This window comes from Saccostrea cucullata, unplaced genomic scaffold (genome assembly GCF_032062105.1).
Source record: "Saccostrea cucullata isolate Sc308-1 unplaced genomic scaffold, CSIRO_AGI_Scuc_v1 ctg40, whole genome shotgun sequence".
NCBI lineage: Eukaryota > Metazoa > Mollusca > Bivalvia > Ostreida > Ostreidae > Saccostrea > Saccostrea cuccullata.
Genome location: NW_026933337.1, coordinates 390,321 through 413,617, shown reverse-complemented (window position 1 = coordinate 413,617; position 23,297 = coordinate 390,321). Strand labels below are relative to the sequence as shown.

Sequence of the window (23,297 nt, the reverse complement as noted above, 5' to 3'; positions counted from 1 at the left end):
CTCCCTTGTTCAATAGAGTAAATAAACCATGACTGAAAGTGCCAGTCTCGCAATTGCTACCCACTTTAATTGTCTCAACCACTCGGTTAAGAAATCACAGGCTCTGACACTGTGACAAAAAGACAGAGGCAAAGTGAAAAGGATGTAAGGAAAATCTTGTAACCTGAGGATGGGTTATGACCTTAGCCTTGCAAATTAGTACAGTGGAGAAAATGTTAGAAATTCCTATCCTGTTCATACTTCATAACTAGTCAGAAAAGAAAAAAAGGTTAATTCATATCCATTCAAATTCTTAACTAGTCAAATATTTGATGTTGATAATTCATAGATCACTTTAACTAGATATAGGATATGTCATAAATTAAGTCCATCTAAGCAAGTTCTTGGTCACTTGAAGAAAAAGTAAAACCCGGTACACGTATTTATGTCATAATTTTCTAATGGAGAAATATTGAAGTGCAAACTTCACACACACACAAATTATACTTGTGATTAAAGAATTTATCAAGGTCATCTGGGCAAGTTCAAGGTAACTTGGAGGATAGAGTTCTTGCACATTGTAATTACTTGGTAAATTCAAGCATGGGCTGCATTTTTTTAGGTCACCTGAGTAACTCAGGTGACCTATTGCTATTTTTCGTCCGTCGTGCGTCGTGTGTTAACATTCGAACATTTTCAGCTTCTTCTCTAAAACCACTGAACCAATTTCAACCAAATTTGGTATACAGCATCTATGGGTGAAGGGGAACAAAAATTGTGAATTTCATGGTCCCCGCCCCCAGGGGCCTGAGGGGTGGGGCCAAAACCACTAAAATTAATGAAAACTTTAAAAATCTTCTTCTTTACTCCTGGACATCAAGCAGGCAAACTGTTGGCATGAATGTAATGAGCATTGAGTCCTCTACCAAAATTGTGAAATTCATGGCCCCAGGGTCAGGGGTTCTAGTGCTAGGGCGGGGCTCTATAGATTATATAGTGAAAATGCATTATTTCTTTGAAAATCTTCTTCTCTGCTCCTAGATATTAAATAAACCAACTAAGTACATAGTTATGATGAGCAAGAGTGCTTCTGCCAAAATTGTGAATTTTATGGCCCCAGGGTGAGGGGTTCTGGTGTTAGGGCGGGGCTCTATTGATTAAATAGTGAAAATACATTAATTCTTTGAAAATCTTCTTCTCTGCTCCTGGGTATTGAATAAACCAACTAAGTACATAGTTATGATGAGCAAAATTGTGTATTTTATGGCCCCAGGGTCAGGGGTTCTTGTTTTAGGGTAGGGCTCTATTTGATTATATAGTGAAATGCATGAATTCTTTGAACATATTATCCTTTGCTCCTGGTTAACATGCTAATGATCTAATTACATATTTAAGGTCAGGATTTATTTTATTTTCTGTTTTACAAACCCTCCGCTCAAGGTTTTGAATTTTCAGAAAAAAATTTTAAAAAAATTCTTTCCGATGTCAAACTTGAGTCGGGATCAAGATTTCAAATTTATGAACTCGCACTTCCGGTTTTACGATGAAACGGCGGGTAAATAAAGCTAGATCTGAGAAGATAGCTTGGTTTAGTGTAAAATTCATCGATAAGAGTGCCATTCAAAACGTTTCACCCGTTCAAAGGACAAATAAAATGCTGAAGACTTTGTTGCACAATGACATGCTGGTGAGATAATTATGTATTCGTTTCAAAAGTTATTTTCCTCCCCCAGGCTTTAAACTGCCCGTGGTAGCTATTGCATATTGCCAGCGACATTGTTTAGGTCTCTGTTATAGCTTACAGTCTAAGCATCATTCTTCAGAAAAGGGTTGCTTATGCATCAGATGTAATGAATAAAACTATGGGAGAAGTTAAGTCCATTTGAGGAAGAAATAAACAATAACCTGAAGAAATAAAAAAAAATTCAACTATTAAAAGGCAAGAATATACAAATATATACAGGCATGTAGTATCATTTGTATCAGCCAGAAAAATTATTTCACACTTAATTGAAAAAATTTTCACCCTATTCCCCAATATATGTCTGTTTTATGATAGGAATTATAATTTTAGGCATCAAGTAAATTTTAGAGCAATGTCTACACATTCACCTAACACATATTAAAAAAATGAAGATAATTGAAAGACTTAAAGAATTGATTTTTTTAAAATATATTTTGATCAACATCACAAAATTTATATAACTGGCCCAAACTTAGTTAGAATAATCTAACTGTGTCTCGGTACAAGCCCTCACACGTTAAACCGGGTCCGTAGGACAATATCATTTTAACGATAGAACATTCTATCTAGCCCAAACTGGCAGATGATGAAATAAGCAATTAAATGTTCTACTTTCCTGTTTGTAAGCATTATGTGTCCAGTGGTAAGGAGCCTATTAGGATAGCATAAAAAAAGAATGTACAAATGTTAATAATTGATTTATCAATTTTTTTTTTTTATTTCCTTCTCCTTCGGGACTTTTTTATTCTCTTGTTCATAACTAAACCTAAACATAAAAAAAATGCTGGCCTTACAATGAAGAAAGGGGCCTCTTTTAAAATAGATAATTTCAGGGCCGCTGGGTCAGGGGTACCAGGGGGGTACTTTGACTAGAAATAAATTAATGCTTTGAAATATGCCCTTTGATAAGCAATGGTGCAAAATTTGTGAATTTCATGGCTTTTGGATTAAAACAGGAACCAAATACAATAGCTGGAAAGTTGTTACGATACTCAGGTGACCTATAAGGCCCGTGGGCCTCTTGTTTTTATTGTTTCCGAGTTTTTCACAGTACGTCATAGATTACAAATATGCAAGTACCAAAAGCATCACATGTTCATTTCAAATGTCTTGGTTAATTGATTTTGCACTTCTTCCACATATTTTTTTTCTAATTTAGTGTTGCACATAACGCCATATTCACATTCACCAAATTGGACATTAAAATGTTCGATTAATGGTACAGTGACGCATGCAAAACAGTACATGTATTTCAAATCACTCCAAATAGTCATCCTCATTTCCCCACTGTACATCTGCATATACGGTTGTTCAGTTTCAAAACGATAAAAAGAACTACAAATATGTATTTTAATTTTTATTGCACAGAAATCTTGAAGGAATGTCAACAAAAAATTATTTTTTTCCCACAAATTTTAAAACCTCCTCATACCAATACAAAGACTTGATAAAAACCTCTGTTTGTTCAGAAAAACTGTGTACAAGAATTTGGTTAAGTAATACGTACCTATACAAGTTTATCACATAACACTTTTTTTTTAATTAAAAAAAAAGCATCTGAATATAACTATTCAACTGTACATAGAGTAAAACTCATTTAGTACGAACACAGATATTGCGAATTCACGGATATAGCGAAGTTATCATGGATCCCCAGCTATATAATTTTAACTAATTTCTTATACGGATACACGTATTACGAAGTAATTTCATTAGTCCCAGTGACTTCACTATAACCGAGTTTTACTGAAAAAGGTACCAAGATAATTAAACATGGCATAAACTGGTTTAAAAGAGTAATAGGAATTTATAATAATTCATCTGGGCATCTTAAATTAAATTCAAAGGTTGCAAAACAAAAATTGATGAAGTTTAATGCCATTAGCAGAACAGATCTAAGGATAATTATTAAAAGATACCGGTATTGTGAGAAAAAATTTGTATACATGTATACAATGCTGAATTGTTTCAAGTGTATGATCATCATTTAATATTATAGTTTTACTACAAATATTACCTCACGGTGGTGAGCTAGAGACAACAAGTACTGAACAACAAGCCAGATGGTAAATTGTTAGCAGAGGCATGTTTGATATTTTCAAAGTTTGAGATTATTGGAATTTTATACAGGAATTACAATAATGGAATTTCATCAAGGAAGGAAATGTCATGGGTCATGGAAAAACAGACTGAATAATTTGAAAATAGTTTTCAATTTTTCCAAATAATATTGAACTAAGCTCATTTTTAAAATCATTTAAAAAGCATTTACAGCTTGTACCTTGATTAATCAAATGATTATCAAATCTGGATGGTATGATGAAATTAAGCAAGATGGGAGTCATTTTCAGGATACTTGCAATAAGGACAAATTAGATTTTTGTACAGATATACGTGTGAAAACCATTGGATGTCTATTGTTAGACCATAAAAAATTAATCAGTAGCATATAAATTTAGCATCTGTGCTCTTCCATAGCATACATGTAACTGTTATAATCTACAAGAGACAGAAGAATAGTTCACCAAAAGGAAAGATAACTCCCTCAATCATGGTTAGTGAATCCATTGACCATTTGACATAAATAATATGTGTACATATTATTGTACATCATAACATTTTATTCATGAACAGGCTAGAACTTTAATATGTCAGCTCTTTCAAAGCACTGAAAAAGCCCAACAGGTAAATTAGATTAGACTATGAAGGGATTGATCATTCTATCTATATACATGTAATATTTAGTTGTGTGTTACATACATGCTGTTCATATGTTTCTGTTACAGACAACATATCCATTGTAAATATTTCTTTAATGTGTTTCAATCTCCAATATACAATATCTAACATCTCTTGAGACCTAATTCTCATCCCATTAGACTATATGAATGATCTGCCATGGTAATCTACATTTTATGACGATGCTTGACCCACTAGACAATTCAAAACCCACTAATTCTTTGAATAATTTTGTTTGCAAATATACATGCTTGTGTAAAAGTCTTAACCCCCAGTTGTGGATCAAAAAATAAAAAAAAAAATTCCATGGGTATAAAAGACTGATTGATTGTCTAACTAACAGCATCAAATATGTAGCCCTAGTGCCTGCCTGTCTGTCTGTCTAGTACCAATGATTTTTCAAAAAGATGTTAATTTCTCCTACATCAAGTGTAAAACTGGAACCCTATCAATTGCCTGTCTTGGCCTAGGGACCAAGATTTAAACAGTTTTGAGTCATCACATGAAGGAATTCACCAGTCAATTCTTGACATTGGTTATAGAGAAGACCACATATCATATATGACATTATCTTCCATATTTCTTGATTTTCTCCCTTTGCACTGTGACATTTTCCTAATTCTAAACAATCTAGGAACATCCTCCTTATGCCCAATGCGTTGCATATTTGGTCATTTTTGCCCCATAACTTTAAATTAAGAATTTAAAATGTTCAAAATTAATGCATATGATAAGCAGACAGAGACATAGCAGGGAATGGACATTTGACTGATCTGGATGACCTTAAATTACCTTGTACATCCTGAATATTAAAAATAAAAATTATAACAAAATAAAGTTCATGAAAAGTAACTTTTTTCACTGCCTGAAATACCACTTGGTTCATCATCAATCACTTCATTGCTATCCTTTAATTGTCTAACATTGTAAAAAATCTTCAGGATTTCACAGATGCCACGATTATTATAGTCACAACCGCTGCTATAATCACCAAGATCACTACTAAAATACACATCTTCTTCCGAGACTTTCTCTGAAAAACAAAAACATTCACCGTTTGCAAAGAACGTTAGAAATAACTAGAAGAATCAAAGGCAACAATGTTCATCACATAAACTTCATTGTGCGGTATAATCAAGCAATATAGCAACTCTTAACTATAGTTAATGATTGTAAATTATAGTTTAAAGATGTGAATCTATGTTTATCAACAAAATCTATTGTTAACGTTTTATTCCAGACAGATAAACGTAGACTAGAATTCGTAAACTACAATTAACAACCATTAAATATAGTTTCACAGATGAAAACTATAGTTAACGAATTGTTAACTATAGTTCACGATTTGTAGACAATAGTTTACAGACGATAAATCTAGTTTATCGACTGTGAAACTATGTTTAGCTAATGTTTGTGAATTTGGCGTGCCATATGTACTGTATTTTCTGCATTTAAACAATATTAATTTTGAACTCTGAAAAAGATTGGACAATAAGATTGGACAAGAAGATGTATAGCTACCTATTGAAGTCTCTTTTACATTTTCAATGTACAGTTTATTTTCAACTTACTCCAATTCTGGAGTTAATCCTTAGAGAAATATGAATCTCATAATTCTCATAGGGAAATAATTGTGGTATATCTAAATAGTTTGTCTCAAAGCTGTCCCAAGGGTAAGCACTATTAAATGATCTACTGCATTTTAACTTTTCTGCTCCCCACCCTGTGCTGAACCCTAACATATCCTTTGGATTATAAAATCAAAGACTCACTCAGCCAAGCAAGAACCAGCTACACATGTGTACCATAAAAATTTAGAAAAACCCTTCTCAAAGCTGACTTACTTGGTATTCAGCTGCTTTAGAGAGTTGTGAGGTTCCCGACTCAACATTTGTGTAGGCTTTGTCGACATTAGCTTCTATGGAATCTGTAAAGAAGGTTAAAGTCATTATTACATTTGTGTATTACTTTAAAATAACTAGTTTAAAATTTTTTAATTAGTTACTTTTCCACGTATAGAGCATGTTCATTCTGCCCTCGGGCTGATACAGGATGTGATATATAAGAAGGGTATTATCATTCTTTATGTTCTTGTAATTGAGTGATTCATTTTCTTTTAAGCTTGTGGAGCAAAATCTGTGATGCCTTTAAATTTAAAGAAAACAAGCAAATTCATACATGTAAATATAGTTCCTTGAAATGAAAATGTCACAATTGAAATGATATGAAACATAAAATACTTGTTTCTCTCATTCTAGATTTACAACCAATTAAGGTTAAAGATTTGTGAACACTGACAGAATAATGAAAAAGATTAATGTCCCCATGTTTTTTTTTCAAAATCAGGGGATAAAGGTACAATTTTACCATATTTAAAAGTAGAGGTAATGAATACTTTACCTATAGTTTCTCCTTGTTCATTGACCAGTGTGGCTAAATCCTTGAATATCTCATTAACATCCAGAATGTCCGACTAAAAGAGGCAAAAACAACCTATTTTTATTAATGCATGTACCACAAACACTTATGTTACTTTAATACTTATATTTATAAAGATTAAACTAAGTTGGTTAAATTAAAAAAAAAAAAAAAAAAGGATTTAGGTTGCAAAAATAACTGATAACAACTGCCATTCACTTTGTAGGATTTTTAAAAATATTATACATTCCAAAATATTTATAACAAAGCCATGCAAACACACAGAATGACATCAATCATATTTGGCATCAGCTGTGGACAGATTCAACTTCTAATACAGTTATAAAATACTCTACTCTTTGAATCAGCAGCAATAATTTCAGGAGTAGTATGTACCAGGGTTGTCCGTAAATTTCGTGGACAAGCAAAGAATTTAATAAAAGTTGTGTTAATGATATTTATTATTAGCATATTCCTAATCCTTTACTAAATATGAATTGAAAAATGTTAAAATTTTATTCAATTTCAAATGTTTAATTACAATTATGACTTCATAATTAGACTTGGAATGGAGACCCGAACACTGCAAAATTTTAATTAAAAAATTATTTATCACTTTATAAATTTCATTTGTATTTTATAAAATTCTGCGGAAATCTGGATGACGTTTACATTATAAATTTGACAGAAGTTATCACATCAAACCTGCAAAATTTGAACGTTCAAAGTTGTAAAATGGCTGAGCAATCAAAGTTAGAACATATTAAGACGGATCGGAATTGTTAAAAAAAGGGATGTTTTGGGAATAGGTGGTGCAGTGAGCAGTGATAAAATTCTGCGCAGACATTGGATAAACACCTACAGAGACCAATACATTTGTATTTCTGTAAACAATCATGAAAACATAGTTAAAGAAGCCGTTCATTAGTATTTAAGTCACATATAATATTTTTCGGACGGAAGGAACAGTTTACAGGATGACGTGTGAAGGAAAACCATTATTTCGAGATTGCAGTGCTGTAAAAAATGAATTTTGTAAACCTGACTTTTCCATATTTCTGTAAATAAAATCGTTTTTACACGGACAGAGGTTGAATGATTACAGGATATGAGACAGGTACTGTTAAATATTATTTTAGGTATGAAACCTGAACGTTTTGTGCACATTTTTACAATGTATGACTGATTAAAGTGACATGAGAAATGTATTAAGTTAAACGATGGCTATGTTGAGAAAAGTTACATGTACTCGTATTAAGCTTTTAATGTCAGGTAGTGTCAAAAATTTTCGTTTTAGCGCTCCGGGTATAGGTGTGTGTCTTTTTTGTATCTGATAAAAATTTAACTATATGTGCTTTGTGTAATGTTCATATCTTAAAATAGTCATTCAGATTTAATGTTTTCCCACGTTTAGGAATTTGCTATACCAGCAGAATGTTATATGTTAAATACAAATTCAGTAATTGATGTTGACAGTTTCAGCCACGCCGATTTGTGTAATCATTTAGTTATGTAGTTTAGAATTAAAGCGTTAAAGCGAACAGACGTGTTTCTGTTATAAGTGTCTAGAACACGGACAGTACATTGGCGACGAGGAAAAACAATAATGGCAAAGGCATTGCAGTTACCTGCACTTAATCCCTTTGATGTAAATGGTGACCAGACAAGCGTTTCCCAAAGGTGGGATAAGTGGAAGAAAACTTTTGAATTTTACATAAATAACGGATAAAGCACAAAAAAGGGCTTTGTTTCTACATTCCGCGGGAAGTGAAGTCCAAGAAATATTTGATACCCTTGGGGAGTCTGGAGATGACTTGGACGGTGCCAAAAAGAAATTAGATGAGTACTTCCAACCAAAACGGAACATAGCATTTGAGCGCCATTTGTTCAGGAATGCGGCACAAGGTGAAACAGAAAAAATTGACAGTTTTGTGACTAGGCTGCGTAAACTGGCCGTAACCTGTGAATTTGAGAAGCCAGACGACAACATTCGAGATCAAATTGTTGAAAAGTGTAGATCGTCAAAATTAAGAAAAAGACTCCTAAAGGAAAAGGAATTAACTTTAAAAAGTGCAATGGATATAGCCCGAGCTGGCGAAATTGTAAACGAGCAAGCAGACAGATTCAAGGGCAGTGAAACATTTTCAAGCACCGATGTAAACACTGTTAGGCCGTCGGTAAGTCACAGGAAACAATATGTGTCTGAGAAAAGTTCGCAGAAAGATGCCACGTGTTTTCGGTGCGGGCGGAAGGGCCACATTGCAAGGAACTGTACAATTACTAAGGACAAAACGTGTAATAAGTGCGGGAAAAAGGGCCATTTCGCAAAAGTGTGTAAGACTAAATCGGATACCCCGCGCACTAGACCAGGTAAGGACCGCAGTACAAAGCATGTTCATTTAGTGCAGAGCGAGTCCTCAGATGACGAGTTCGCATTTGCTGTCTACAAAAAAGATACAAATGGCATGATAGACGTTAGCGTGGGCGGAGCTAAGATACAGATGCTAATCGACTCTGGCGCAAGCTGCAATATCGTGAACCACAATGTATGGAGCGCCATTAGCGCTAACGATGAAACAATGTCCCTATCGAGAAGCACAAAAAGATTGTTTTCTTACGGATCAAAGGAACCATTACAAATACTAGGAACATTTCGGGCAGTCACCAAGCATGGACTGCGTGAAACATATGCAGAGTTTGCTGTCGTTGAAGGCGATTATATTTCCTTACTAGGAAAAGACACAGCGGTAGAGCTAGGAGTTTTACGCATAGGGACCGATGAGCCGAACCTATGCTCCGTTAGAAATGAACTTGATAGGATTATTGCCTCAAGAAATTCTGTTTTCAATGGAGTAGGGAAACTGGAAAATTTTCAACTGAAAATTCATATCGACATGACCCCTGTAGCACAACCGTTACGTTACCATTTAATGTGAGGAAAAGCGTGAACAAAAAGCTTGGAGAAGATGGACATAATTGAGAAGGTAAACAGCCCAACGGCCTGGGTGTCGCCACTTGTCGTTGTGCCTAAGAAAAACGGGGAAATTCGAATCTGTGTCGATATGAGACGGGTCAACACTGCTGTTCAACGCGAGCGATACCCGATCCCGACAGTGGATGAAATGCTAGAGGATATGAACGGCAGCACAGTGTTCTCAAAACTTGATTTACGTTGGGGATACCACCAAATAGAGCTAGACGAGGAATTAACCACATTTGTGACACACGAGGGCCTTTATCGCTATAAGCGCCTCATGTTCGGAATTTCCTCAGCATCTGAGATCTACCAAAGAGTAATTGGACAAGTTATTCAAGGTATCAAAGGAGTGAGGAATTTGTCTGATGACATCATAGTTTACGGGACGGACCAGGCGGATCATAACAAGAAACTTACGAAAGTGCTTGACAGACTAGCTGAGAAAGGGCTTACCCTTAACAGAGAAAAATGCGAATTCGGTCTATCTAAAATTGTTTTCCTCGGACATGTGATTTCATCAGAGGGGGTTAAACCTGACCAGGAAAAGATCAAAGCAGTATCGGAGACCAGGACGCCGAGCAACAGTTCCGAAATAAGGAGCTTCCTGGGGCTAGCAAATTACTGCGGCCGTTTTATACCGAATTTTTCAACGATAGCTGCCCCTTTACGAGAGCTTACAAGGAAGAACACACACTGGAGTTGGACGAAAAGACACCAGGATGCGTTTGACATGCTAAAAAGAGCGCTCGTAAGTGCCGAAGCACTAGCATACTACAATCCAAAAGCCGAGACCAGGATAATCGTGGATGCGAGTCCCGTTGGACTTGGGGCCATTCTAGCACAGAAACAACCGGACGGATTGTTTAAACCAATTGCATATTCAAGTCGAACTCTAACCGACGTTGAGCAAAGATACTCGCAGACCGAGCGCGAGGCTTTAGGTGTCGTGTTTGGTTGTGAAAAGTTTCACATGTATATATACGGGCTGGAGTTCGAAATCTGGACGGATCATAAGCCGTTGACCTACATATTCTCTCCAAAGTCGAAACCACCAGCTAGAATCGAGCGATGGATGTTGCGACTTCAACCGTATAAGTATAAGATTGCCTATATACCTGGACCAAAGAATGCTGCTGATGCTCTATCCAGATTGAGTCAGAATCAGGCTTGCCGAATACGCCACATTGCAGACGAGTATGCGCATTTCATTGCAGATAATGCTGTACCGAAAGCACTCACTATTCAAGAAGTTCGTCAAAAACATCGGAGGACCGAGAACTCGTCGAGATTATGAGGAGGATCGAAACAGGGCATGGCCGTCTGGATCCTAAAATTCGTACTGTGGAAACGGAACTTTCAGTCGTCGACGGAATAGTATTACGTGGATCGCGCATCATACTGCCTAAATGCCTGAGGAGACAAACAATACAGCTGGCCCACGAAGGACACCAGGGCATTGTCCGCACGAAACAAAGACTAAGAGAAAAGGTATGGTGGCCAGGCATAGATACAGAAGCTGAGCGATTTGTTAAACATGTCAACAATGCCAACTTTTGTCGAACAACAATAGGCCCGAACCAGTTCGAACAACGGTATTACCCGACGGGCCATGGCAGGATCTGGCTATAGATCTTATGGGACCGTTTCCTTCTGGGGAATATCTACTAGTCGTTATAGACTATTTTTCCCGATTTCAAGAAGTAGCCATTATGAAAAAGATAACCAGTGAGAAGATCATTCTTCAACTTGAGAGTATGTTCGCGAGGCACGGCTTACCTTACAGTATGCGAAGCGACAACGGACCACAGTTTGTGTCAGAGGAGTTTAAGGGATACCTGAATTCAAATGGTATCAAACACATTCGGACTACACCATACTGGCCACAAGGAAATGGGGAGGTAGAAAGGCAAAACCGAACACTACTCAAAGCCATTAAAGCAGCAAACGCAGAAGGCAAGGATTGGAGACAAGAACTACCCAAGTTCTTACTTGCGTACCGTGCGACCCCACATTCTACAACCGGAAAAAGCCCTGCAGAGTTATTATATAATCGGAAAATTCATACCAAGTTACCAGAGATCAGTGCAAGAATCGATCGCAAAGAAGTAAGAGAAACGGACGCAAGACGGAAAGAGGATTTTAAAATAAGAGCGGATGAGAAGCGCCGCGCCGTACCGTGTGAAATTGAGATCGGTGACACTGTTGTACAACGTTAAGCGCGATAAGTTATCAACCGAGTTCGCGCCTGATTCATCGTGAGGGAGAAATGCAAAAATGCAGCGACTCTCGAGGATGAAAATGGATCGTTGATTAAGCGAAACTGCGCAGCTATAAAGAAATTTATATCGAGCGACGAAAACGAAACAGAATCGCATGACCCCGAAATTAGCGCAGATGAAACAGGAGACGAATCGGACAAGAACCGTTCTGTCACAGATACCGGTAGACCAACCCGGGAACGTAAACCACCCGCCTATCTAAAAGACTATGTGACCACCTGAGAAAAAAAAAAAGGATTGACTTTTTTGTTATTTGACTGTAACTTTATTCTCTATTTGTACAAAGATTAGTTATTGGCATTACAGGCTGTCATTTCAGAAATTATGTAAAGATTGTTTTTTCTGTCTAAGGTGAAGAGGGATGTAATGTTCATATCTTAAAATAGTCATTCAGATTTAATGTTTTCCCACGTTTAGGAATTTGCTATACCAGCAGAATGTTATATGTTAAATACAAATTCAGTAATTGATGTTGACAGTTTCAGCCACGCCGATTTGTGTAATCATTTAGTTATGTAGTTTAGAATTAAAGCGTTAAAGCGAACAGACGTGTTTCTGTTATAAGTGTCTAGAACACGGACAGTACACTTTGTTTTTGTTGAAAACTTGCATATTAATGAAATGAAACATGAATTTAATGAAAATATTAGTTTCATATATTTTATCAATGTTTGTCAGTAATTATCAATGTTGTCCACGAACTTAATGGACAACCCTCGTATGGTATAATTGAAGGCATAAAAATCTTTCTCCCTTCACTGTGGGTAATCACATGAATATACACTTCAGTATCAAGACAAAGTAAACATTAATTACCTCTAATTGTCGGATCCTCTCCTCACGATCTCTGATCAGAGCTAGATCATCTTCAATAATTTGGTCCTGTATTTGTTGTTCTTCTCTTTTCCTTTCTTGTTCCAGGAATTTAACTTCATCATCCTCATCCTAACACAGAGATAAAATATAACTGGTGTTTGAGATAACCAAATTTCATTGTACTTCTCAGAAGAACAAATCCTTATTATTTTTTTTAAAAATATGAACAGCATTATTAAAAGTCTATCACAACATTCGTATTTTAAATAATACCACGCAACATGTAGACTGGTGTGTGTCATAAAATACTACTCACATCCATCCAACCTCCACTAGACTTTGGTTTGGGTTTCTGACTTGATAACTTAACTGTTTTCTTTACTTGTTCTGCAGCTCTCTGAAAAGCCAAGTCAAAATGAAATTGCATAGATCTATTCTCTAATCCTAGATACATGTAGGTGTGAGAAATCATTGAAAAAATCTGTGACAGGTGTATGAAATTAATTTCTATCTTCTATTAAATTGATTCTCCAATAATCACTATTTCCTATCCAGCAATTTTAATCAGTACATGTACCTTAAACTATTTACAAATACACTTATATTGTTATAAATGCATTCCAAAGAAAAAATGTCTTTTCTAGTTCATTTTCTATTGATTGAATTTAATGCTACCTGTATACAGCCAGCAAAGAAAGTACCTTTTGTAAAGAAGTGAATCTTGTGACGGAGTCCTGGAAATCATTCTTTAATCGATCAACTTGAAACTTTTGTTGCTGAAAGTAAATTTTGAAAATTGCATTTAAAATAAATGATACTGTCTTTCACTTAACAAAGTTTAAATCATTTCTAGATTAGATTATGCTCTTTTAATAGAAAGAGAAAAACAGTAAGAAGCCAAAGTTTATCTAAATCATATTTTTATAATTTTCTAACAGATGAAAATTGTTTGAAGCTCGCCCTAAACTCAACCAAAGGTAGTGATATAAAGAAGAAGCCCATGTGCCAAAATGATCACTTGAATCTCTATGGATCCCTTTTGTTCTCCATCAGCAGATCTGACGTGTGATGCTTATTAAAGATGAAAATTTTTGAAAGATACTTAATTATTTCCCCCTGAAAGAGTGTAGCCCATAATTTCAACAAACTTCAATCTCTTATTCACAACAAATACTTTGTCAGACAAACAGTTTTGGAGAGAAAAAAATAGAAATGTGAAAAGTTAATAGACAAACAGTTGACAAACTTTGAACAGAAAAGCTCACTAGAACCTTCAGCTTATGTGAGAAATATTGATGTTACATACATGAGCATTGAACATGAATATATCCATGTAGGCAAAGCAATAAACATTCGTACGTCCTTCAGACGAACTTTGAAAAGTGTATCATCTCAATTCTTTGTCGAGTATGACTTACCCTTTCTAGTCCCGTCATTGCAGCAATGGTTCTCATTTGCCTTGTTGTTTCTTGAACTATCTTGTTTGTCTTTGTTGAAACTTCATGGCTACATAATAAAGGGGTTTCAATGAATTGCTCTTTCCTAATTTTCATTCACTAAACTGATAAATGTGGATCCATTAAGTTGCACCCTTCCATCCATATGTTCATCTCTAAGAATTTTGTCCTCAAACTTTCCTTTTTAAACAATATCTCTGAGATACATTGTTATACATAAAAGTTTTTTTAAATTGAAAGGACAACCATTAATTTTTTTTTAAGGTGGCCTGGATTTTTCTCTCTATTATTGGGAGAAGTAAGTCTCATAAACTTTTCAAAAATGACAGACATCCTTAAATATAATTAGGTCTTTCCACCTTTCCGTGGAAAGACCTATTGAAATTGTTCTGTTTATTATTATTTTTCTTTATTATTTTTCCGCCAAATGGTTTTTTGTTTCACAAGTTATCGAAAAAATTTATAGTTTATAAGAATGTACTCCTTTAATGATTTTTTCGTTTGAATATGAACTCCCCCTTTGGTTATCGCTGCTTGTTATCGCTACTCCTCCGAAACCGTAAAACGTAGAGGAATGAAACCTTCACCAATATCTTTAACTAATTGAGAGAACCTTAAATCCTTCTTTGCAAAAATATTCATGACCCCTTCAATAAGTTACTGCCCCTGAAAGTTCTTGAATTTTACAAATAATTAAAAATTTTCAAAACAACAAGTCGTAATTTAATATTTATTGACCTTTGACCTTAAAATTCATATAAAGGTCAAAGGTCAAGGTCATTCCAAAACTGAGAAATTTACCATTTTTTATCTCTCTTTTGTCTTGGAACATATACTTAATGTCTATGCATCATTAATATGTACTCTTAAAACTGTTTCAAAGATTTCATTCTTGTCCCCTAACATTAACCCTTTTAAAAGTTATTGCCCCTTGTGCTAAAAACCTTGTTATTGCTACTCTTCCGAAACCGTAGACCGTAGAGACACCAAACTTTCACTAATGTCTTCAGGGTCTTTAGGCCTAATTCCACTGCATAGTTGTAAAAGGATCTGATGACCCCTTATATGAGTTATTGCCCTTTAACTTCTTTGTACTTAATATTAAACCTTATAACTTGTATTCTATAAGTCGTAGAAGCATGGGGTCAATTGCATTGTGACCCTTGACCTTTGACCTTGAATATTTTTTTAAGGTCAAAGGTCAAGGTCATTCTTTTTTGTTTTTTAATTTCATTTTTTCCCATGCTTTAAGAGAGTTTTGGTTTCTTTTTCATGGAATTTAATTTTAAGGAGTCAGATATAAAACAAATTTGAAATTCAAAGAAGGTGGAAAGACCTCTTATTGTTCTGTGAACAATAAGTCTCCTAGTTTTCTTTGGTTCTTACATTCTGTCTCTTGTTTCCAGACTGTCTCTGTCTGTTCCAATAATTTTCATTAATTTGTCCACTGAGTTTGCTGAAAAAATTTAAAACAAAGTAAGCTTTAGTTTCTAGGAAATGATTGTTATTTTGCAAGTTAAAATTACAGCAGAATACAATTAAAATCACATTCTAATGGGAATGTTGTTGAACAAATTCTTTGGTATTGATACACCATTGGAAAATCAAAACTTAGAAGCTCATGTCATAACCCACAATTAACTCCTATTCTGTCTGTGTTTACTGCAATAACATAGCCTCTCGGATATACGTGTATTTTTATCTGATGTTTTCTCTCATTTCTCGACATTATGTCAACTAGATACACATTTTCTTTATTCATACTTCTTCATGTATTAATTTTTGTTGATTGATTTGGGAATTCCAATCACAATGTTCTTTAAATATACTCACCGTCAATAGAAACGCAACACCCAATTTAAGGGGTGAACATTCTGTACGGGATATAACTATGTACCAAAAAAGTTAGGACATCTTTTACTTTGCCAAATCAGTTATTTAACGGTTGAATGATTTTCATTCCATTACTGGAAGTTGTTTTTTAGCCCCCTGACCAAAAATAAAAAATTAGCATTTTTAATAAAATTATTGACAATATTTTGGGTTTTCAAGGTTTTGTACCTGTTAATCATAAGTCTTGTACTAAAATTCCGTAAAAAATATCCTTCTTTCTTTTCCGGATGTGATGCCTGTATTTCCTCAAAGTAACTGAAAGCACGCATTTTCATTGCTAATGTTGGAAATTCTCATAGATATAGATGCAAATATACATTACATAACGACTTTTCGGGCTCATGTGTTTCAAAAGTATGAATGACAGTTCCTTGACCGGAAGTCCAAGGGTTACTACACTACGCCAAGTTACGACCTAGTATCTGAAAAACAGGTATTTAAAGATGCACAAGAATATTTATTTTGCTCAGGTTATATAAACCTACTGCATGGTAGAATTCGGGCTGTGTTTGTTGTACATGGCGGACTAGGACGTTTTAATTGAATGGTAGGATGGGGGGATGTTTTAAAAGCTATGTGTTACTTTCTAAGGTCTAAAGATAACACTTAAATGAAGTATCATTGTTTTGTAAATTTACTTTTTACATTTATGTATTCATTCTTAATCTTATCTTTAAACCTTATAAAGAAACACATAACTCTAAAACATCCCCCCCCTTCTGACCATTCAATCAAAACGCGCTAGTCCGCCATGTACAACATAAGCAGCCCGAATTCTACCATGCATTAAGTTTATCAATGTCTTAATCTGAGCGAAATAAATATTCTTGTCCGTTTTTAAATGCCTGTTTTTCAGATACTGTGAATTTTCTCTAACTTGGCGTAGTGTAGTAACCCTTGGACTTCCGATCAAGGAACTGTCATTCATGCTTTTGAAACATGAGCCCGAAAATTCGTTATGTAATGTATATTTGCATCTATAGCTCTCTCTTTTCTCTGTTTTGAGAATTTCCAATATTAAAAATGAAAATGCGTGCTTTCAGTTACTTTGAGGAAATACAGGCATCACATCCGGAAAAGAAAGAAGGATATTTTTTTTCCGGAGTTTTAGTACAAGACTTATGATTAACAGGTACAAAACCTTGAAAACCCAAAATATTGTCAATAATTTTATTAAAAATGCTAATTTTTTATTTTTGGTCAGAGGGCTAAAAATAACAACTTCCGGTAATGGAATGAAAATCATTCAACCGTTAAATAACTGATTTGGCAAAGTAAAAGATGTCCTAACTTTTTTGGTACATAATTATATCCCGTACATAATTTTTACCCCTTAAATTAGGGTGTTGCGTTTCTATTGACGGTGAGTATATTTTACCCTTGATACATATCCAGTGCGAGACTATACTGTGAATTAGAATATGTAACAAATCCTACATTTTCATGATGATACAACTTGTGGTATTGCACTTCTCCATGTCAGACCTAATTACTAAGTCATATTACGTTATACATCTATAATATTCAATTGTATTCAGTGTAATCATATTGAAATAAATTGTTCATGCCCCCTGAGGGCCCTTGATTGGTGAATAAACATATTATTATATCTTGAATCTTGAGATATATCTTATCATTCTTTCTTGGTTCCACTGAGCTTGAGATAACAAAGTTTGATTGTAGATGTAAATCATTTCTATTAAAAAATAACTTACCACCGACATTTATGTTGGAGATATTAGCCTTGATCTCATTGCATATCTTGGAGAATTTCATGTTAGCTGATCCTGAAAACAAAGTTTAAAATACATGTATATGTATAATGTTCAATATCATCAAAGGATATGTAGATCAAATATCATCTTGCTAATCCAAAATCTTTGACTGAATCAATATACTACCACCATCTGCTTTTTTTCTCCTTCTAAATTTTAGTTTTCCTGAGTTAGTTTCTGACTCTTCAGACTTGCAAACAAATTTGCCCCATTCATCAAGACATGTTGACTTTGTCCAGAAATTATGCTGCTTTTCTTGAAATTGTCCCAATTTTAATTAACCCATTTACAAGAAAGTTGAAAGATGCAAAAATAAGGGGGGGGTCTCTCTTTACTATATAACTCAATTCTTCTTCACACTAGTTTACAGAAATCGGTATCATTCAATTCAAACTCACCATGATATGGATCATCATGGTACTCTCGCACTGCCCCATATTCAGGAAATTCTGATCGTCTTGCCATTCTTATTTTTAATGCCAGATCTATAAGAAAAAGTAAAGACAACCTGAACATTTGAACCTATATGAAACTGTGTTCAATCATGTTTTGATAACATTCTTTATCATAAATTCAACTATAATTGCAAAAATACTCCATGGAACAAAGGAAACAAGAGAATTTTTTTCAAATCTTCAATGATAAGGAAAATCGTTTGAGTAAATCATTCGCACTGCCTTTTTTGCAGTGTTACAAAATTTCTAAATATAAGATTTGGCAGTTAATGAATGAGTTATGGAAGGATGATCATCCACACATGAAAATCTACAGTCGTTGTGTCTCATTCGTTATGTCTTATAGCAGTTTCATTCTAATGTTTCTTTTACCTTGAAAAGGATCATTGATTTAGTAAGACATCACCGGAATGGATCTTGTATTGTTGATGTTTTCCTCCAGTCATGTGACAGTCATAGAGTTATCCTCCCTGAACAACGCGGAATAATTTGGATTTTCAATGTTTAATTATTCTCCCTGTAAAAAAGATTTTATTTATATATTTGAATTTATTTTCTTATAAATATTTCTAAATATTAATCTTAAAAGATTCAGATAACAATAAAAACCTCTACGATCAATTTTGCTTCGGATTATACTCTGCTACTCTTCGCCGGATGTAAACTTGTCAAATCGAAAGTTGACGTCAGAGTCGTGTGACATCCTTGCTAATTTACAGGTGTTGAATTGTTCAGGAAAAACCCGTAAAACGTAGGGATTAGCGTTGTTTGGCCTATTTTTAAAAGGTGTATTTCCGTAAAAGTAAGTCAGTATTTAATCAAAGTGATGTCATAGCTGGTAACTTGTAGAATAAAGTACAAAAAATAAGAAACTTGATTATCTTGGCAAGAAGATGTACAGAAATTTTTGACAGGATGTTATCTTACTAATTGTCATGCCATGATTTATTCATCAAGAATATTTTGTGAAATTGTTTGAAAATGATATTCCTTTAATTTGTGGCAATTCTGTTACGACTTTTTCTTTGGTATAATCTAAAAGTCTAACTGGAATACAATTATCTATTTTTTTTATTTTCTAGACAGAAGAGAATGGAGACTAAACTAAATCCCTCTAATGACCCACCAGCTTATCAAACTTTTCCCCAGCCCGGACAACAGGCTCCAGCTGGATCCTACCCCGCAGAAGCCCCACCTAAGTATGAACCTGGGCCTACAGCATATCAACAGAGTAAGACCAGTAAATAAATTGTAGTGCAGAGCAGAAGAAATTTAATGTTAGTCTAGGCTGGTCTATGTCATGTATATTCTCCATTTTTGCTTTTCTAAATATAGACCCAGCTGGTTCATACCAACAGGGGACTACAGTGATAACTTCACAGCCAGTTGTGTATCTTCAGGACCAATCTTTTAACACCTTCAGTAAGCCAATGGTGTGTCCATATTGTAACAGCCAGATTTCCACTTCAGTGGAATATGAGGCAGGTGCTCTTACCTGGCTTTCAGCAGGCATACTCTGTATCTTTGGGTAAGTTCACTGAAGGTTTACTCTGTATCTTTGGGTAAGTTCTCTCGGTTTACTTTGTATCTTTGGATAGTTTTCTGTATGCATACTTTGTATTTTTAGGTAAGTTTTCTATCGGTATACAATACTTTGTATGCCAAAATTTGTAAGGGATCAAAGTATTAAAGCAATATGAACTGCACTTTTGAGAATTTTATTTTGCTGTTAAAATGTGCTATTACAATAAATTTGTATGTAATTTAAACTTTTATGATGAGTTAGACTAAAAGAAAGTGTTAAATTGAGGTAAAAAAATAATATCTGTGCAGTGGAGTGTATAGTTTTATATAAGAAATAAATATTGTACAGGACGACAATAATGTAGTTTTGCTTCAATCTAAGCACATAAATAGTTCTTCTATCGCAAATATGCAAGACAGAAGTTTATAAATGTTCTTATTTTCTATTACTAAAATAGTTTATAACAATTTTTCAACAAAAATTTCCAACATCAAGGTTGCAGCTCATATTGCTTTAAGCTTCATGTTTACTTCTTCTAAATTGAGTCTGAAAAAAAAAAAAATGTTAAAAATCTTCTCAAAACAGCACTGTTAGGAGGTTGCTCAGGTGAGCTTTGCTGCTCATGTGTCTTATTTAAAATGCTGCTCCAGCAATTGATATAACATTCTGCTTCTTGTGTGTGTTTTAAATGAAAAGTGTCGGTTGATTTTGAATCATTTTTTAGGCTATTTGTAGTCTAAGCCAGTAGAGCTACAGTCTTTGTTGAGGTACCTGGTTAATAGCAAAGCCATAGGTTGTGTTAGGTGCACATACTTTTTTTTTTATTACTTCAGAAAATAATTCTTATATATCAATATTTTTGTTAAAAACTTGCTTTATGAGGAATGTTGTTATTATAATTCAATTTAATTATCAAATTTGATAATTTATGGTTATGTAAAAAGAGTTTACATTGTGGCCCAGCCTGGAGTGTTTGTATATATGACCCCGTCATGATTTTCCGGATAACAATGATGAGGTAATACGCATAGCGATAAAATTTTTAGAAGATTTTCAACTACCAGTAAAAGTTATTCTACATTTGCTCTACATGTACATCTTCAAACGACACAAAGATATTTTTTTTTACATTTTGCACCACGGATTGCAGCATATGTAGCCTACTCTGCATGCAGAAATACATTGTATGTCATGTGAAAATGGTATCACCACGTGGTTCATTTTGACAGGCCAACATCTTCGTTATATCAATAATTTCTTGTCATTCATCTGTGTGTATTTTTTTACATCGATCAAATTTATTGCGGTAAAAATAATTATCTATTTACATGTATTTAATTCTTTAAATTTTTTTTTCATTTTTTTTTTTTTTTTTTTTTGCTTTGAAGACAGTCTAAAATAACCTTTGAATATCTTGACGTGCTTTCCTTGCATGTGAAAGGATTTATTTTAAATGCTAAATTTTGTTTGCGGCCGATTTGATGCTTTGCATCAATTTTACTTGTAGTAATACTGTTGTACATTTTAGATGCTGGCTTGGATGCTGTTTGATCCCGTTCTGTATGCCGGATCTACAGGATGCCAAACACACTTGTCCTAACTGCAGCAAAGTTGTTGGTGTTTACCGGAGGATCTGAATACTATGGTGGAATGGGTACAGTCCTTGTTCAATTTTTTTTTCAGAATTTCAATTATGGTGAAGTGTTTTTGATACATTGTTAAGAGTATAAACAGTAATTTTGGAGAGAAGAATTTAATTTGTTGAGTTTTGCTTAATTTTCTAAAGATCATCATGGATTTTGTCAGATTTTGTTAACCATGGCTGACAGGCTCTAATTTTATACTTTGGCAAGCATTAGGAGTAAACTGAAATCATTGATGGAGGAGTTTTGGTTTACTGTAAAAAAAAAAAAGAATTATTTCATCATATTAAATTTCTTTTTTTATGTGCCTTTAATGAAAAAAAAAAACAAACAACAAAAATGTTTTAGTAAATTTAAGAAAAGGGAGAAAACAATTACTGATATGTAGATGTAATTACTGGAGGTTGTACTGTACTTGTAATGATATTTTTTAAAAAAAAATTGTAAATACAGTTGAGCATTGTTAATCCATACATTTGTGTTTCTGTGCAATTGCCTAGTTAATGATTAAGAAGAATCCAGAATACTGAAACTCACTTGTTAATTATAAATTGTTCCTTGCAAATTTCACCCTGAAGCTGAAGAGTTCAGATTATTAACATCCAGATTAACTAGGCTACACTGTATTTCTGATATTAAAACTACACATACCAGTATATATTGCAACTTAATTACAAATTCTAGACATTTAGTGGTAACCAGACACAAGCTGATTTACAGGTAATTTTAAGGTCCATGTATAAATAGGAAATGTTGCATTTTAAAAAAAATTGTTGCAGTTTATTGTGAGTGTATTCGTTTACCTGTATTTATTAATGTCTTTGACAAGTCTTCTTTTTCAACACTTTTAGTAATTTGTGCCTCATTGTTGTTATACTGATGTAAAACAGTTGTTATCTGTTTCCTTTGTTTTAATATTTTACAGAGTATATTCTTATGTTATTTGTTGTATGAATCACTTACATCTATAAATGCTTTTCATCTTTCAAACAATTGCACAATACAGTGTAAATTTATATCCAAGAGCGTAGATATTCCATCACTGTTGAAATTGTTATTTGATACTGTTGAACTTTGGTATCTCGAACATGGATGTCTCAAATACTGGGAGTATTTTGAAGTGAATTGGAAGTTCCTACCAATATTTATTAAAGTACATGTATTTTACCCTCAATATCCTGAGGCATTGGGTATCAATTCATGAATTTTTTTAAGTCCCTTCAAGTTCAAGATAACAAAGTTTGACTGACCAAAGGCTCGAGTGCTTTTTCTGCTCTAATTCTGTTATAATCAAAAAATGCATAATAAAAAATTCCTTTCTTGATATATTTTTTTCCAGCTTTAAAACAATAAAATAATATAATAATTAGTCTCTGTTCATGTTTTATATACACATGATTGGCCAAAGTCATGTGGAAGGTTTTTTTTTTTCAATTTGGATTTTTGGAGCAAAGTTATTATTGTTGAGAGGATTGATATCCAACAAAACTTTTTTGTGGAAAATTTCTCAGCAAAAGCTACTCTATTGTTTAAAAAAAAATAGTCTAACAGTTTTCCTAGGGATTTGAAACTAAGCAAATAAAAGCAAGTACAATTT

The 23,297-nt window shown here is 34.0% G+C and overlaps 2 protein-coding genes across 2 annotated transcripts; one reads left to right on the top strand and one right to left on the bottom strand.

Annotated features, from left to right (window-relative positions):
* Positions 1-3,067: 3,067 nt before the first annotated feature.
* LOC134238025 (syntaxin-7-like) lies at positions 3,068-19,004 on the bottom strand. The gene is made up of 11 exons (XM_062720158.1): positions 18,905-19,004; positions 18,476-18,562; positions 18,018-18,089; positions 15,796-15,865; positions 14,371-14,458; positions 13,654-13,728; positions 13,269-13,349; positions 12,953-13,081; positions 6,863-6,935; positions 6,307-6,389; positions 3,068-5,495 (listed from the first exon to the last, which is right to left on the bottom strand). The coding sequence occupies exons 2-11, from the start codon at positions 18,540-18,542 to the stop codon at positions 5,400-5,402; spliced, it is 834 nt and encodes a 277-aa protein (XP_062576142.1). The 5' UTR covers positions 18,543-18,562; positions 18,905-19,004; the 3' UTR covers positions 3,068-5,399.
* Positions 19,005-19,188: 184 nt separating this feature from the next.
* Positions 19,189-23,069, top strand: LOC134238030 (lipopolysaccharide-induced tumor necrosis factor-alpha factor homolog). The gene is made up of 4 exons (XM_062720167.1): positions 19,189-19,334; positions 19,615-19,763; positions 19,868-20,060; positions 21,586-23,069. Exons 2-4 carry the CDS (start codon positions 19,625-19,627, stop codon positions 21,692-21,694), a joined length of 441 nt encoding a protein of 146 aa, XP_062576151.1. The 5' UTR covers positions 19,189-19,334; positions 19,615-19,624; the 3' UTR covers positions 21,695-23,069.
* Positions 23,070-23,297: the final 228 nt, after the last annotated feature.